Source organism: Rhinoderma darwinii, chromosome 1, assembly GCF_050947455.1.
Source record: "Rhinoderma darwinii isolate aRhiDar2 chromosome 1, aRhiDar2.hap1, whole genome shotgun sequence".
Classification (NCBI taxonomy): Eukaryota; Metazoa; Chordata; class Amphibia; order Anura; family Rhinodermatidae; genus Rhinoderma; species Rhinoderma darwinii.
In genome coordinates, this window is record NC_134687.1 from 200696507 (window position 1) to 200715871 (window position 19365).

At 41.0% G+C, this 19365-nt stretch overlaps 1 protein-coding gene across 1 annotated transcript; it reads left to right on the forward strand.

Annotated features, from left to right (window-relative positions):
* Positions 1-2768: 2768 nt before the first annotated feature.
* Positions 2769-17468, forward strand: LOC142739150 (alveolar macrophage chemotactic factor-like). Its single transcript, XM_075849797.1, has 4 exons — positions 2769-2885; positions 12207-12339; positions 13228-13315; positions 14330-17468. Exons 1-4 carry the CDS (start codon positions 2810-2812, stop codon positions 14366-14368), a joined length of 336 nt encoding a protein of 111 aa, XP_075705912.1. The 5' UTR covers positions 2769-2809; the 3' UTR covers positions 14369-17468.
* Positions 17469-19365: the final 1897 nt, after the last annotated feature.

Genomic DNA, 19365 nt, shown 5'->3' on the forward strand with positions numbered 1-19365 from the left:
TCTGCCCAATCTGAGGTCCAGAGAACTCTGTATTAGGTTTTCATTAAGAATATCTCTGTACTTTGCTCCATTCATCTTTCCCTCAACCCTGAGCAGTCTCCCTGTTCCAGCTGCTGAAAAACACCGACACAGCATGATGCTGCCACCATCAAGCTTCACTGTAGGGATGGTATTGGGCAGGTGATGAGCATTTCCTGGTTTCCTCCAGTCATTATGCTTAGAATTGAGGCCAAAAAGATAAATCTTGGTTTCATCAAACCACAGAATCTTGTTTCTCATAGACTTGGAGTCTTTTAGGTGCTGTTTTGTAAGCTTTAGGCAGGCATTTATGTGTCTTTTACTGAGGAGAGGCTTCTGGTCATAAAGCCCAGGTTGGTGGAGTGCTGCAGTGATGGTTGACCTGCCGGAAGTTTCTCCCATCTGCACAAAGGTTCTTTGGAGCTCAGCCAGAGTGACCATTGGGTTCTTGGTCACCTCTCTTACCAAACTTCTTCTATTTAAGAATTATGGAGGCCACTGTGCTCTTGGGAACTGTCAGTGCAGCAGACATTATCTTTTTTGTACCCTTCTCCAGATCTGTGCCTCCACACACTCCTGTCTCTGAGCTCTACAGGCAGTTCTTTCCTCTATGCGTTGTCAGCTGTGAGACCTTATATAGACAGGGGTGTGACAATCAAATGAATTTACCACAGGTGGACAATCAAAGTGTAGAAACATTTCAAAGATGATCTAGAGAAAAGGGAGGCCCCCAGAGCTAAATTTCAATTGTCATAGCAAAGGGTCTGAATACTTCTGTCCATGTGAAATTACATTTGCAAAAAATTCTAAAATTCTGTTTTCACTTTGTCATTATGGGGTATTGAGTGCAAAATGATGGGGAAAAATTAGATTTTTATTTTATTTTAGCACAAGACCTCAACAACAAAATGTGAAAAAAGTGAAAGGGTCTGAGGACTTTCCAAATGCACTGTTTGTAAACATGTGTGATGCTTGTGAAGTTCACACACCTTGAACTTGAATCTTTATAATATGAACTTATAATATGAACTTATAGTTAGGATTTTTAAATTCTTTAGGTTTAGGTATTAATTCCATTTAAATACCTACTCTCTGTGAGCTTAGTGGGCAGTATAACTCAATATCAGCCTTTCCTGTGTAAGTATAAAGAGATAGCTGATAAACACTAAGTAAAACTGCCTAATGAACTCCTAAGGCCAGAATGAGCAGACATAAATAAAGTATAAAATATACTGAATATATGTCCCCTGCCCTATACCAGGCTGTCTGCAGGTCCGACTGCATGCAATGCAGTTTTTTTTTTTTTACATTTCTTCTTTTTTAGGTCTGTTTAATTAAAAATGGCAGTGAGCAAGGATTTTTTTTTAATGTTGATATGAATGTAACCACGTTTAGTTTGTCATGTTCTTTATTCATTTATATCTCATCTATTTACAGATTCCATCTTTTGTAAATTGTGAAATTATTTTGTATAAATCCCATTATTTCAAATTCATGGTCTTGTAAAATATATCTCCATCTAGTGGTGATATCCGCATTTTCAACTCCATTATTACTTCAGTATAAATTTGCTTTGATTCTGCTAAAAATGTTATATACAATTTATTGTCAGCGGTTTAGAAGAAAAGGAATTAAAAGCATATGATTAATCATGTCTTACCAAACGTGTGTCTACAAAGGAGCATTTGCATCTAAGGCATTTATTACATATCCGCCTGTGTGCATCTCTCTCCATTCACTTCTTTGGGCGTTCCCGAAAAAGCAACCCCTGTACTTCAGATAGGTTTGAGTCCCACTTCGTTCTAGCGAAAAATAGTGCCATTAAAAAATACAACTCGTCCCACAAGAAAACAAGCCCTCACATGGCTATGTCGACAAAAAAATATATAAAGTTATGGCTTTGGGAATGCATTGATCAAAAAGCAAAAAAAATTGCTGCATCCTTAAGGGGTTAATCTACTATTTCATATGTATTTTACCTCCTGGTGTTTTAATGCCTTAGATTAAAAATGTATATCAAAAGGGCAGATCTAGGGGGGCGATCTATTGGGTTATTATCTATCAATTGGGTTTTATTTGCATTAGTAATCACTCGATGCTCCTCACTGCTGGGTCCTCTCCAGATCCCGGCCCCTACCGCTCTGGGGTTCGAATTAATTTTGGGGTGTAGTCTGGGGTTACAATTTAGTTAGGGGTCTGGTCTGAGGTCTGAATTTATTTAGGGGTCTTGTCTGGGAGCTGAATAAACTTCCAATTCCACTTTTTTTTTTCTTGTGTTGACAGTGGGGCTAACGTATTTAAGGGAATGGCGAGGGTTGTGAACAAACAGAGGAAAACTTGCAGCTTTCTACCGTCCCCCTAGATTTCAATCCTGAATCTATTCCTGGTACATTATTCCTAGATATATTTCACAAGATAACAATGTTCTTTTGATGACAAAATATAAGATTAAATTCATTGTTGCCAATGTGGAAGTTTGATGAAAAATATGTTTAAGCATTTTCTTAAACATTGTAATAGCATTTGCAAAAATAATACAAAGTACAATATATCAATATGTCTATCCACAGCATTTAGTGTATTTCCCGTGAAAAGAATCAGGAGACCTATGTTGTAAGCTCTTGAAAGGTAGGCGGGATTCTGTAATCTATTAAACTTTCCTCCTCTGACATGAATTTTTTTTCTTGGAGTATAAAAGAAAGTGCAGCTATGAAGAAGCACACAGAGATCAAGCTGACAGAAGTGGGCACTAAATTCTGATTCCCATAACTGCCCTTTAACAGCTTAGAGTATGCAGTGCAAAATCCAATCCTTATCTGTATTTGTTATCCTGCTTCAGCTGTCAGCAATACTGTTTATCTGCAGTGGTGAGTGGTATTTATTTGCTTATAGTTGTACTAGTTTAAGGAATTATCTACTGTATTTTATACAGCATTATGTGTATAGGTTAAAAGGAGTCTGGAGGATTAAGATGTAGAAATAAGTGGAGAACAGAAAAAAAGAATGTGCTGTATTATCTACGAAAAGGGAGTTTTGGTAAATAGCTTTGTATAAACCTTGTATTGTACTATTTCTTCAATTCCACATGGTAGCCTTTGTTTCATTACACATGGGTGGTCATACAGTGACCCTTTGGACTCGCTATATAAATGAAAGCTTATGCATGCATTGCATCTGTAGGATCATGGAAATATGTGTGTAACGTCCATAAAACGCAGTTTCTGAAATGTGTGCATTTTTATGTGAGTTTCTATGGTTTTAATTATATAGCTAATTACTTATGTTCTTTATCCTAAAGACAACTCTTTTAGGATTTATATTATGGTAACTTTTGCCAACCTAATAATTATTCGTTAGGCAGTTACTGTAGATTAAAGTGGAAAAGAGCATATTCAATATAATAATAATAATAATAATAATAAAAAACTCACTATGGAAACATATTTTTTGAAGGGTATGAATCATAAATTTGGGAGTTCTCTGGCTGTTTTGGGGGCAATCAGGTTGTTATTGGCGCACTCTACATTCATGAGGATGCTCTGACTGGGGCACTGAAGGTTTTATGGAGGTGCACTAACTATTATTCAATGGGGCATACTTGGTTATTCAGGGTGTTTTGGCTGGGGCAGTTAGGATTTTATGTGGTTCTTCGGCTGGAGCTTTCAGACTGCTTTGGTTCACTCTACTTTATGGGGGTGCTCTGGCTTGAGCACACAGGCCTATGGGGGTGAGAGATAGATTATATGAAAAAAAAAAAAAAAGAAAATCACATTGTCAAAATTATATATATTTATTTGCATTTTGCACAGAGAAATAAGTATTTGATCCCTTTGGCAAACAAGACTTAATACTTGGTGGCAAAACCCTTGTTGGCAAGCACAGCAGTCAGACATTTTTTGTAGTTGATGATGAGGTTTGCACACATGTTAGATGCAATTTTGGCCCACTCCTCTTTGCAGATCATCTGTAAATCATTAAGATTTCGAGGCTGTCGCTTGGCAACTCGGATCTTCAGCTCCCTCCATAAGTTTTCGATGGGATTAAGGTCTGGAGACTGGCTAGGCCACTCCATGACCTTAATGTGCTTCTTTTTGAGCCACTCCTTTGTTGCCTTGGCTGTATGTTTCGGGTCATTGTCGTGCTGGAAGACCCAGCCACGAGCTATTTTTAATGTCCTGGTGGAGGGAAGTAGGTTGTCACTCAGGATTTGACGGTACATGGCTCCATCCATTCTCCCATGGATGCGGTGAAGTAGTCCTGTGCCCTTAGCAGAGAAACACCCCCAAAACATAATGTTTCCACCTCCATGCTTGACAGTGGGGACGGTGTTCTTTGGGTCATAGGCAGCATTTCTCTTCCTCCAAACACGGCGAGTTGAGTTAATGCCAAAGAGCTCAATATTAGTCTCATCTGACCACAGCACCTTCTCTCAATCACTCTCAGAATCATCCAGATGTTCATTTGCAAACTTCAGACGGGCCTGTACATGTGCCTTCTTGAGCAGGGGACCTTGCGGGCACTGCAGGATTTTAATCCATTACGGCGTAATGTGTTAGCAATGGTTTTCTTGGTGACTGTAGTCCCAGCTGCCTTGAGATAATTAACAAGTTCCCCCCGTGTAGTTTTCGGCTGAGCTCTCACCTTCCTCAGGATCAAGGATACCCCTCGAGGTGAGATTTTGCATGGAGCCCCAGATCGATGTCGATTGACAGTCATTTTGTATGTCTTCCATTTTCTTACTATTGCACCAACAGTTGTCTCCTTCTCACCCAGTGTCTTACTTATGGTTTTGTAGCCCATTCCAGCCTTGTGCAGGTCTATGATCTTGTCCCTGACATCCTTAGAAAGCTCTTTGGTCTTGCCCATGTTGTAGAGGTTAGAGTCAGACTGATTAATTGAGTCTGTGGACTGGAGTCTTTTATACAGGTGACCATTTAAGACAGCCGTCTTTAATGCAGGCACCAAGTTGATTTGGAGCGTGTAACTGGTCTGGAGGAGGCTGAACTCTTAATGGTTGGTAGGGGATCAAATACTTATTTCTCTGTGCACAATGCAAATAAATATATATAATTTTGACTATTTGATTTTCTTTTTTTTTTTTTATATAATCTATCTCTCACTGGTAAAATTAACCTAGCCTAAAAATTCTAGACTGTTCATGACTTTGACAGTGGGCAAACTTACAAAATCAGCAAGGGATCAAATACTTATTTCCTTCACTGTATATGATCTCCAGCAGCACAGCAATATGGATGCAGAATGCTGGTGTAAAGTGCTGCCATTAGGAATCTCTGGGCTCCATACAGCCATAGAGACTGGACCCCTACCCTGCCCCATTACCAAGGGGGGCGAAGAGACATGTTAACAGAGGCTCTGGGAGGGTAAACCACACAAGATGACAGGAGCGCTATCAGTGGCGGATTAAGTAGACCATAGGCCCTGGGCTGTTACCCAAAGTTGGGCCCCCCTTCTCCACCGCCGCCCTGTAACTATTGTTAACATTTCCTTTTTGTCCAGACAATAAAAAATGGGTGTTACTACTCCCCTTTTCAAAAGACAGTGTGCCTACATACTGACAGTCTCCAAACATCGCTGACAGTATCGCACCGTGTAGGGACACATTCTCCTGACAAGGGGAATAGTAACACTTATTTGTCTATCAGTCCTGGACTGCACAAAGACTTTTTGTGAAATACAAGGATTTCCTATAATAAACATGTCAGGAGAGGTGACAGATTCTCTATAAATCTAGTGACTCACAGGTGACGACGTAGTTTTTTTCCTCTTTTCTACTCCATCCGGTCCAGACTTCATGACGACTTTTCCCAGCCATGACCCATTTCTGCAGAATTTGCCACTCAGATGTCTTTGGCTCCTCACTTTTCCAACATTTCCACACATATAAACAAAGATAAAATTATCATGGTGCCAAACACTGTGCCCCTAAATATAATAGCACCAAACACTGCGCCCCTGAATAAAATAGTACCAAACGCTGGGCCCATAAATATTATAGCACCATAGATTGCGCCCCTGAATATATTTGTGTCAAACACTGTAGAGTAAAGCACCACATACACACAGCCCCTGTAGATAGCACCACACACAACCCCCTGTAGATAGCGCTACACACAGCCCCCTGTAGATAGCGCTACACACTGACCCCTGTAAATAGCGCTACACACTGACCCCTGTAAATAGTGCTACACACGGACCCCTGTAAATAGTGCTACACAGCCCTCCCCCTCTGTAAATAGCATCACATAGCCCTCGCCCTCTTCTATATAGTGCTACACAGCAATCCCCCTTAGATACAGTGATACACAGCGCTTCCCCCTTCTATATAGTGCTATACAGCAATCCCCCCTTGTATACAGAGCAACATAGCGCCACCCCCCTTGTATATAGTGCTACACAGCTCCTCCCCCCTTGGAACTGCAGCTCTTGTAAGTGCTCAGTATAATGTCCCCCATAGCTGCCCCCACAGTATATAGCCACCCATAGCTGCCCCATACAGTATAATGCCCCCAAAGCTGCTACACACTATAATGCCCTCCATGCATGCCTCTACACAGTATAATGTTCCCCTTAGCTGTCCTATACAGTATAATGCCCTCCATAGCTGCCTCTACACAGTATAATGTTCCCCTTAGCTGTCCTACACAGTATAATGCCCCCATAGCTGCCACATAGTATAATGCCCTCCATAGCTGCCTCTACACAGTATAATGTTCCCCTTAGCTGTCCTACACAGTATAATGCCCCCATAGCTGCCACATAGTATAATGCCCTCCATAGCTGCCTCTACACAGTATAATGTTCTCCTTAGCTGTCCTGTCCTACACAATATAATGCCCTCCATAGCTGCCTCTACACAGTATAATGTTCCCCTTAGCTGTCCTACACATTATAATGCCCTCCATAGCTGCCTCTACACAATATAATGTTCCCCTTAGCTGTCCTACACAGTATAATGCCCCCATAGCTGCCACATAGTATAATGCCCTCCATAGCTGCCTCTATACAGTATAATGTTCCCCTTAGCTGTCCTACACAGTATAATGCCCTCCATAGCTGCCTCTACACAGTATAATGTTCCCCTTAGCTGTCCTACACAGTATAATGCCCTCCTTAGCTGCCTCTACACAGTATAATGTTCCCCTTAGCTGTCCTACACAGTATAATGCCCCCATAGCTGCCACATAGTATAATGCCCTCCATAGCTGCCTCTACACAGTATAATGTTCCCCTTAGCTGTCCTACACAGTATAATGCCCTCCTTAGCTGCCTCTACACAGTATAATGTTCCCCTTAGCTGTCCTACACAGTATAATGCCCCCATAGCTGCCACATAGTATAATGCCCTCCATAGCTGCCTCTACACAGTATAACGTTCTCCTTAGCTGTCCTATACAGTATAATGCCCTCCATAGCTGCCTCTACACAGTATAATGTTCCCCTTAGCTGTCCTATACAGTATAATGCCACCATATGTACGTACCTAATAAAAAAATAACATAATTACTTACCTATCCCCGTTCCCACGACGGGTGGGGGATGCTTCTCCTCCTCTGCACTGTCCCGTGAGTGACTCGGTGCATAGAGCGCGCCTACCTGTGGCGAGCCGCTCACGGCAGAATGAATGCTGGAGCGAGGCTCCAGCATTCAACCCAAGTGAATCTGTGTACTGCGGACGCAGATTCAGTTGGAAGCGGGACCAGCACGGTCCACAGTGGCAGTTAGTAGTGGTAGAGCGCTTCATAGTTTTTTAAGATTATGTGCAGTTCGCGCGGCCATGGGCCCCCTGGGAGCCTCGGGCCCCGGGCGGCCACCTGAACCGCCCATATGATAATCCGCCATTGAGCCCTATGGGGGGGCAGAGGGGACACACTAAGTGGCAGGACTCTTTAAGGGGAAGAGAAGGCAGGGGGAAAGAAAAGTGGTAAGGCGGGCAAGGATGAGTTGAGAGCTGGCTGGGGCTCCGTGTAGGGATAGTAGGTGGGCAGGGGCTGAATCGGGGGCACACTAGGTGGCAAGTCTTGTGGGATGAGGAGAGGCTAGGGAACACAGTGGCAGGGGCAAGATGCAACCTACCAGAAGCTCTGTGGAGTGGCAAGGGGAAGACAGTAGGCAGGCAGGTGCTCTATTTGCGGGTAAGAAAGAGATTAGGTGGCAGGGCTCTGTAGGGAGGGGGAGGGGCACAAAGTGACTGGGCTATGTGGAGAAAGGGGAGGGTTGGGGAAATTAAACTTTGCAGGTTCAGGGGTGAGACACAATCTGGCAGTGGCTCTGTGAATGTCCTCTGGTACAGTAATTCTCCCTTTGAAACTGTCTATGATTGATGTCTAGTCATTCCTCTTGCCTGCCTGGTGCAGCCTTATGTGCCAACAGTTATGAATGTCTGTACATTTTGGGATACCTGGACAGAGGTCTACAGGAGCTTATAGCTTGCTGCTGTTAGGGCGAAGAGACAGGCATTGATGCACAGGGACCATAATACATCCTGGAGATAAAGTCTGGCTCTCCACAAGGAATATCAGGCTTGGAGTTCTATCCTATAATCTTGCTCCAAGCTTCCTATCATCTGAAGTTGCCTACTCTCCAGTTTCTCAACAGTTTCCCCATTCTCTTCTTTGACCTTTGGTCATCAATAGGTATTCTTCTGTCTGTAACCAAGGCTCTGTGATTCTGGTGCCCGCCAATAACATCACGCCTGGTGGACTATTTAAAGAGCCATCCAGGCTGATTGCCGGCAAATCAAGGTCTTTCCATTGCTTTATTCAATTGTACCTAACCCTGATCTTGATTCTGAGCTGCACATTGTTACTGGATTCTGTTCCTGTCTGGCTCCTTTTGGTTTTGACGCATGGTAGCTGTAGCTCTACTTTTTTTTTATCCCTGACCTGTCCGCTGACTACATCCGCGTCTTGTCGTCTGGCTTGTCATATCCTGACCCCTCTCCTGGGGCTGACTCTTGGCTTTGTTTCTAACTATGCTCAGCTACTCTCTCATTGCACCTGCTGCCAATCGGTGACTACACTTGGGACCCCAACCTGGATATCCGACTGAAAAATCCATCCCTCCTTGCGTAGGGTTAAGGGTGAAGACAAGGGGAGATTCCTTAGATTCCACACCTCAGTTTAGCCAATGCCAAATTAATAGCAGCTGAAAGGATCCACTTCTCTGGTGAGAAACAGAACCTCACCTTACAAGGCAAGCCATGCAATTTAAAGGGAATGTGTTGCCAGCAAAACATGTTTGTTTTTTTTTAGTTAAACAATTAGTGTATAGGTGATTAAACATTGCTCTAATTTTTTTATTTTTTTTTCACGAGTCAGGAAATATTATAAATTGGATTCAATTGGATTCTAATTTATAATATTTCCCATTGCTGGTCACTAGATGGAGCCATTCCCAAAATTGCAGCATTGCATGTGGTAAAGCAACCACATTGCTTTATGCTGCAAAATTGGGTAAAAAGCCCCCGTTCTAGTGAGCTCTCAGCATCCCCCCCTCCTTTATCCTGGCTAGTGCCGGGAGAAACGAGGGGTTTGAACGGTCTAACCTCCTACACTGTGTGTCGCCATTTTTTGAGCTAACACACAGTGTAGAAGGTTTACATACAGTAGTAAACACACACTGAACACAAACATACATAGAAATCCCTTACCTGCTCCAGTCGCCGCCGCTCCCTCCGGTCCATCCGCTCCGTCTGCTGCCGCTGCTCCATGTGCACAAGTCCGGAAGCCGCGACCGGAAGTAGTAATCTTACTGTCCGGCCGCGACTTCCGGTCCACAGGAAAATGGCGCCGGACGGCGCGCATTTCAAATTGAACTGTGTGGGAGCGGCGTACATGTTAGTGGATGGAACGGGCCCCGTTCGCAGTCCCTATGGGACTGGAGCTGCCGTATTCCATGTCTGTATGTGTCGTTAATCGACACATACAGAAATGGAAAAAAAAATGGCAGCCCCCATAGGGAAGAAAAAGTGCAAAAATAAGAAAAAGTAACACACAAACACACAAATTAATCCAAACGTTTTTAATAAAGCACTAACATCTTTAACATATTAAAAAACATTTTGTGGTGACACTGTTCCTTTAAGAGAGATATTTGTATATGTTTTCTGTATAAAATACAGTATCAAGTTAAACTGTAAAGTTTGTGTTCACATCTAAGTTGATTTCTATATTTTAAAAAAACTATGACTTTATTTCTGCTTAAGAAAATACTAAAATATGAGTTTAATCATCATTCAATATAGTATGTATAGTAACAGGAAGGGGAAAGTAGTGTGATCAATTCATTTTGAAAATAATAAATTCCTTATTAGTAAATAGTTAAAATAACAATGTTAAATGAAAATTCGTAGCGCCAATGACCCCTCACTTGACACTGTAGACAAATAAATGTCTTGAATAATCTTACTCCGTTAGAGATAATATACAAGTAATGGGACGAGTAGCCTCAATCTTGGGTATATGTTTTTTACATTAGTTTGCCCGCAATCATTAATGCTGAACCAAGGTGTTGTTAAACATTCATTGTTAGAGAATTAGCTAAGAAATCTAACAAATTAGCGTGTCTCACAAAACGGGCTGTGAGTGAACCCTGACAATTGATTGTGAAGACTCGCTGCTGGTTAATTGCAGTGGCACTCAGATCTCTTATACTGTGCTGAAGGTTCCTTCATCGGGCTGTAATGAAAGCCCAGCGGTGGAGGAACCTGGTTAGGTGACAGTCACTGCATGCCTGTCAGATTGCACAGAGACCAGCAAAGCATACAAGGTACAATGCTGAGCACGGTCCAGTAAAAGAGTTACACAGGATGAGCCGGGATCAGCTGTCTGGGTGCCTGTCAGCTCGTCCAGTGCAGCCTCGTACGGTCTCTTCGTTTGGGCTGCTCTCGTTCACTGAGCGCACGTACTGTGTGCAGCTTCAGTGGTAGAGGCATAGAGGAGTCCCTGTCTCTGGCAGATATTCAGCCACAATTATTGGTTGGAGACTGGTGTCTCAATTTACGGAGTATGTGTTTAAGAATGTAACATTGTTGTCAGTAAAACACCCGACGCGCGTTTCGCCGGTACTTCCGGCTTCTTCCAGGGGTGGTGGCCGCCGGACTCACGCCCCATATATACTAAGAATTCCTGATTGACAGGAATAGAAACCAATCAGGACATTTGTAGATTGTAAACAATGTAACAGTGCAACGTGATACTTCCTGCTAGTTCTAGGAATGTATCAATGTTAAAATAACATTGCCTGATCTAAGGATTAACGCGCCTCGGGTGTTTTACTGACAACAATGTTACATGCTTAAACACATACTCCGTAAATTGAGACACCAGTCTCCAACCAATAATTGTGGCAGAATATCTGCCAGAGACAGGGACTCCTCTATGCCTCTACCACTGAAGCTGCACACAGTACGTGAACGAGAGCAGCCCAAACGACGAGACCGTACGAGGCTGCACTGGACGAGCTGACAGGCACCCAGACAGCTGATCCCGGCTCATCCTGTGTAACTCTTTTACTTGACCGTGCTCAGCATTGTACCTTGTATGCTTTGCTGGTCTCTGTGCAATCTGACAGGCACGCAGTGACTGTCACCTAACCAGGTTCCTCCACCGCTGGGCTTTCATTACAGCCCGATGAAGGAACCTTCAGCACAGTATAAGAGATCTGAGTGCCACTGCAATTAACCAGCAGCGAGTCTTCACAATCAATTGTCAGGGTTCACTCACAGCCCGTTTTGTGAGACACGCTAATTTGTTAGATTTCTTAGCTAATTCTCTAACAATGAATGTTTAACAACACCTTGGTTCAGCATTAATGATTGCGGGCAAACTAATGTAAAAAACATATACCCAAGATTGAGGCTACTCGTCCCATTGCTTGTATATTATCTCTAACGGAGTAAGATTATTCAAGACATTTATTTGTCAACAGTGTCAAGTGAGGGGTCATTGGCGCTACGAATTTTCATTTAACATTGTTATTTTAACTATTTACTAATAAAGAATTTATTATTTTCAAAATTAATTGATCACACTACTTTCCCCTTTTCCTTTCCTGATACTACACATATAATACCAAAATTTGGTGGTGTACACCTGGTGTGAATCTCATTGCTCCAACATTATATATAAAATTGTATTACTTTTTTTTTTCTTATTCCTCATAAACAGGCATAACTGGAGCAGTGGATCTGCGTTGTCAATGTGTCAAAACTGTCAATGTGCCCAAACCTATAAAAAATACACAAGTCATGAATGTAGAACTTATAAATAGTGGTCCTTATTGCTCCAGAGTGGAAGTTATGTAAGTATTATTAAATCAATAAACCCATTTTTGATGTTGTCAGTTGTTTGTTTGTGGGTGGGTCTTCAAACATTTGTTTGTGCACAGTATGAAAACGAAGTGATTCAATATTTCGTATCTAGCCCAGATTTTCCAAGAGAAGAATAGTTCACTTCTCATAGAGAGCTTAATTTAAATATTGCAAATAATTCTGCCATACATTGACCAAATAGTACTGTACAGTGGCCAAATAGCAGTGCCATACAGTCCCTAAATTATAATATAACGCAGTGCCTAAATAATGGAACTACATAGTGTCCAAATCATAACCATCCTCTTCTGAAAAATAAGCCAGGGTGGCAATCAGCTGATCGCCGTGTGTACAGCTACTGAAATCACCAAAGATCAGTTGTTATTACTGGGTGAATTGCGGCCAGCCATACATTTTAATCAGGAGGACCCCCCTCTTTGAGGTCCATGTGCTCTACTAGGGCATATGGAAAGTGGTTTCCCTGATGGGACAACTCCTTTATAGAGCTGTTTGTACACAACAACATTGCATTATCATACTCCCTTTCCCCATCTAATAGAGACAGAATGGACCCACACCAAGGAACGATTTTAGTAGTAGTTCTAACCCTTTCAACAGTCATTTATTCTTGGCTAACAACTGACTGTTATCAACAGTCTGTAAGAAATAACTCCAGCAATGATTATGATTCACCCCTCAAAGAGTCAGGGTAGTTTGGATAAAATATAGTCTTTCAATGGGATATTTCTTCAAAGTGTTTGGTTATAAGAGAATTTGTAATTTATTTTTCATAAAAAGAAGAAATATCTTTAGAATTAAAAATCCTGATTAAATAAAATAGATGGATTATTTTATGTGTATTAACTTTGTCTTTGCAGTGTCACATTAAAAAATGGCCAAAAAGACTGCTTAAATCCAGAAGTCAAGTGGGTGAAACACCTGATCAGTAATATTCTTGAGAAAAAGGTATTATTTTCAAATTCTTATTCTGAAATTTGGTTATATTCTGCCTCCTCTATATTTTAGGATTCATCTAGAATCTGATTTGGAAGATCAGGGAAACACAATTCCTGTTGCATGGAGTATAGCCACAAAACCAAGTAACATTGTGGCTGACACAGTCATTGGGGACACTTCAGCTGTCACTGGTGGCACTGTGGATCGCACCTCTGGCTGGGGGTTCTCAAAAGGACTTATCTTAATCTACGAGTTCCCTGCTCTTGCTTGCGTCCTAACTTCCCACAGGCACTTTTAGATCCGTAAAGGGCCAGTAATGGATAAGAATTACTTATGATGTCATATAGGGATATATTTACCTCCTGGGTTTCTCTGCTTATTTGCTAAAGTCTTCTGTGCCCTCCAACTTTGGCTTGACTTTGACCAGGCTTGTACGTCTCTGACTACCAACCTACTTGTATTCATCTGCCTACCTGAGACCCTGACTTTGGCATGAACTTCACTTAATTTGTTCTTCACTTGTTCTGGGCCAGTTTCCCCAAAATGTTATGACTGTCTAAATACAAGAAGGCAAAAATAAAAAAATTGCTTTGTCCTTAAGGGGTTACTTATAACATTAGTAGCTTTTAAATTTAATCCAGAGGTTTATGCCCTAGATTTGATTTTATTCCCTGGTTATTTTTTTGCTTATCCCCTGTAAAAAGCCTTTACAGAACACTTATTACACTCAACACTTTTTGTTTCTCATTCTGATTTGAGAATGTCTTCTTTTGTAGTAAGATACAAGGAAATGTCTCTAATACATGTTCAAATAAAGCAAGTATCTATCGTACAGAGCAGTGTCTTGTTTCTCTGCAGAAAATGTTACCGTGTGTGGCACGCTTTAGCTCAGTTATTCTCAGTTAATACACATGGATTTCAAATACTTGATATTGAAATATATTCATGTTTATATAAACATTGCAAATAAAAATGTATTACAACTGCATCTAATAACAACTTTTATTGACATCCCCTTAACAGGGCATCAAGAACAAAGTAAAGCTACAACGAAAGAACTAACATGAACAACTGCATGAAACACCTTATCGTCAAATGTCACCTGAGTTCAGATACGTTGCACTAAAGTCCACTCCTGAACTCTCTCATGGCATGTAGAAATCTGTGTAGCATGGACAGTACTGATGCCAACTTTGAAGTATAGCAAGGGTTTTAGCTTACAGCGTTTGGTTTACCATATTAAATAATCATATAATTGTATTATTATGGAACTAAATGATATTATTTAAGGAATGTTCTGTGAGTTTACTCATAGAATGCAAATTTTTACTAATGTAATATTGGTTCCAGATATAGGCATTTTATAGACAATGTGATTTTTAAGATGAACAGATGGAGGTGTGTATTCTAGTACTGTTTCTTCGCAGTCAAAGTTGTATTTTTTGCTTCCGTTTCATAGTGTGATAGTGGAATTGTTTTTAACTGCTATCCTTCCGTCCATTAACCAGTGGGTGAACAAAGCAAAAATATTAGCACCTATGGCAAACCTATTCATCCTTTTTACATAACAAAGTATTCTCTTATCTGTTCATTGAGGCCTATACATTTAAAAGGGCAGATGAATATTTTTATTTATTTTTATACAGGATATTTGAAACAATATTTTTAAAAATAATTTACAATTGAGCTATACATGTGTACATAATGAGAAAGGAACAGGTCATATTTTAACTTCAAGGGGAAAACAAAAGCGACTAAAAAATTATCTTCCAACATGGCCCAGGTATATGTGTAAAGCCAGGTATAAACTGGCTAGCCCAATCCTGACACTGTTACTCTAATCTATATTTTGGTTACACAGATTAGCGGCAAACTGGGACAAGATATATAAGTTAGTCCCAGAAATGTCATGATAATTTACCAGTCTATATTTTCTTCCATGCTGTGAAGTGCTCCAACTCTATGCTAAAACAGAAAAACTAATTTAAAGCAGAGCTCCAATTTTACACAATGTTTTGTCCAAAAAATTAAACATAGACAACACTCCTAATTTATCACCAAAAGACTATTATTCCCTTCTGATTTGCAAAAACGTTTTCAACATCAATGTGGATATGGTCAAGTGTTGCTTAGGATTTAGTAGATACAAAGGAGAGAAGTTTAGTGCCCCTCATCATGCCCTGCATCTACCCAGAAAGCTGTAGTCTGTCACGAATACAAAACTGCAGTCTTAGTTATGTAGGTAATAGAATTAGAATTATTTACCTTTTAAAGGGGTTGTCCATTCTGCATTTCTCTGCTAGATCACACAAAACATAACCCTTTTTTCATTTGGAACCATTTAAAGTAGATACTTTTGTGTCTAGATATTGCTGTTACAATCTTGTTATGGCGCCCCCTGGTGTTCTTTTGATAGCCTTCTCAGAACTCAGTCTAGAAGCCAGGTTCTAGTGTGCGGTGTATCAGCAGTGGGACTGAGGTACTGAGCATGATTCCACCAGCACTGAACACATTAGGTGGATGTTTTGAGAGTGAGTCAAACGAACACCAGGGGGCACCATAACAAGTATATAACAGCAATATTGTAACAAAAGATCCTTTCTGACCAATCATAGTGATAATTGGCTATTAGATGATGTGAACAGAGCCAAAAATCATCGATAAAAGTAACTAGGTATCGATAGGCAACAATGAGGCTCCTCATCTAGTAGGAAGAAGTTTCCTCCCTGCTGGCTGCAAGGATTGTCTTGATGGAAACGTCCATCAGTTCCTCCGAAATCACTTTTCAGGAGCTTCTGAAGTTACGCCACTGTGTTAAAAAGTTTATTGTTTTTCAATTTTACTCCATTTAAGATATTTTGAAACGCCAGAAAAGTCCTCTGCTATTTCAGTTACTCATATTCAAGCCACTCAAGTTGTTCTCCAATACTCAAAACTAAGATTATTTGTGCCATGATGGACGGCGCTACAACCTGTATAGCCCATTTCGATAAGACCTCAATTTGAAATCTTGGGAATCAATGCATAGATGTATGTTTGTTTACCACATACACATCCAAAAAAGATAGTCGCTGGCTATATTTTTTAAACTTTCTCATTTTAAATTGAAATGTGTTAGGTTCTGTTCATATCTGCATTGTGGTCTCCGTTTCTAATGGAAACCATGACGCAGTGCCGGATCCGTCATACGATGGATACCACCCGCATCTGAAGGACCTCATTGACTTTTTACTTTGTGATGTCCATTGTTGTGACAGGAAGATTATAGCTGCATGCATTGCTATTCTTTCTTTCCAATCTGAATGGTGCCACCAACGTAGATTTGCACAGGACCTAATACATTTTTTAACCCCGCAACGGATATATCCAGCTGCTAGTTCCTGCATAGCGACGGATATATCCATTGCTCCGATTTCATGGGTACTGCCAGTGTATTCACGAGATCAGCGTCAGGAGCACAGCTGTTATACACAGCCTGGCTCCTGCCCCAACTGCGCTCTCCGTTTCCCGCTGTTTAACCCATTAGATGCCGGTGTCAATAGCGACAGCGGCATCTAGTGTGTTTGACAAAGGGAGGGAGCTCGATATTGTGGGGCGCCGATCGGTTTCCATGGCAGCTGGGGGCCTAACAAAGGCCCCAGCAACTGCCTATTAGGCCAAAAATGGTGAATTGAAAAATACAACTAGTCCCACAAAAAACAAGCCCTTATATGTCTATGTTGACAGAATAAAAAAAAAGTTATGACTCTTAGAATGCGACAGCAAAAAAACGAAAAATAATCCTTGGTCATTAATGCACAAAAAGGCCTGGTCATTAACGGGTTAATCCCAAAGAATGCCTTTAAAGAAGTTCAGCGCTACACTTGCCATTAGGTTCTACCCAGTAGTCAGCTCAGCTCCATGGAAGTGGATGGAGCTGAGCTGCAGTACCATACACAATATGTGGACAGGTCTGATGCTGTTTTTGGGGGGAAAAAAGCAACTAGGTTTTTTTAATCCCGTACAATGCCTTCAAATCTGACAGTTTTATATCACAGAAAAAATTTCTATGTGGTTGTGAAACCCATGGACTATCTATTGTATTGTGAATTGTACATATTGTATTATACATTTTTATACTGTTTTGTATACAATTAGTGAAAAGCAGAATATTAAGAAAATTAGCAACAGAAAATGATTTTAAATAAAAATATTATCCTTTAATGGCTTTGTGCACATATTGTTTTTCATAAAGAACATAAATACAGAGCGGACATTTTTCAGATTTCTAAAGGATGCATAAATATAAAAGTATTAAAATTGAGATTCTCAACAATAAAGCATAATCCAGTAGTTGTACCAACCAAGAGCTGATGCTATGAATTGACTGCTAGGCCATTTTCACACATTGCATTGGGTCGCATTTTCCATGGTGTGTTTCTCAGCGCTTTTTTGGGGGCTAAAACGCTGCAGTCAGATGTTAGTTCAAAAGCTATAGGAAAATACACAGTGTTTTGGTTTGTGCTGTTTTAGTGGTGTTTAGATCAGTGGCATTTTTTTTTTTTAAATATTATTTTTATTGAGGTTTCGATTTTCTAACAATCCACGGGAAAGCCCAACATGAGTTACCCACAAAGAATAACAAAGAAACATTGATAGACAAAAATTGATCAGTGGCATTTTCAGCAAAACGCAGCATGCTTCCGGTTTGGCGTTTCTACAAAGGCTTTTAACAGAGGTTCACACCTGTACAAAATGACACAAATTAAAATACACCACTAAAAACAACACTGTGTGAAGGAGGCCTTAATGGAATGTGGTGGAGTTTTAGGTCTAATTCACATGACCGTATTGAAAATTTGTTTATTCTTGCTCTTGGGAGCAGATCACACGCACAGGCTGCTTTGTGCTGTGGGAATACTGGCACCAGTGGTTTCAACAGTAACACATGGCATGCATTAGGGTGGCAGGAAGCCACACCATATAAGTCACAGGGTTTATATGTCGCAAGACAGAAATAAGACCTAGAAAATGAGGAACAAACTTATATGACGATACTTTCAGACATGTATCTGAATAACAGCCACACTTTGTCCTAGATTTCCTATCTTCATATTTCTTATGGCTGTAAGCACTCTTAAAGTGGTATTCCCATTTTAGACATTAATGGCATATCCTCAGGCAGTGGCGGATTAAGCGTACCATGGGCCCTGGGCTGTTGACACAACGTTGGCCCCCTCCTTCCCCCTCACACGCAATTCAACCAACCCAACCCGCTGACACTGTACCCGTCAGTGCCACTGACCTGACGGATACAGGTTTTAGCACTAGATACAACTGCTCTGTATTCAGGATATAAAGCAGCTGTATCTCAAAATGTAAAAATCATTTTTAATAAAAAGTATTTAGAAAGTTGCACCAAACACAATGTGAAAGTGATTAAAATAATGTTTAAATTATTTCATTTTGTGCAGCGGCCTTCTTGTCTGGAGTCTTTCTTTTGTAATGAATAAGAAGGTCATTGCTCCTTTAACCTCTTAACGCCGAAGGACGGAAATATCCGTCCTCTGCAGCTGCTAGTTCGCGCAGTAGGACGCATATATCCGTCCTGCACTTAACCCCTTAATGACCAGCCTATTTTGGACCTTAAAGAGGCTCTGTCACCACATTGTGCAACCCCTATCTGCTATTGCAGCAGATAGGCGCTGCAATGTAGATTACAGTAACGTTTTTATTTTTAAAAAACGAGCATTTTTGGCCAAGTTATGACCATTTTCGTATTTATGCAAATGAGGCTTGCAAAAGTACAACTGGGCGTGTTGAAAAGTAAAAGTACAACTGGGCGTGTATTATGTGCGTACATCGGGGCGTGTTTACTACTTTTACTAGCTGGGCGTTGTGTATAGAAGTATCATCCACTTCTCTTCACAACGCCCAGCTTCTGGCAGTGCAGCACTGTGACGTCACTCACAGGTCCTGCATCGTGTCGGCACCAGAGGCTACACTTGATTCTGCAGCAGCATCAGCATTTGCAGGTAAGTAGCTACATCGACTTATTTAAACCCATTGACCATGACCCA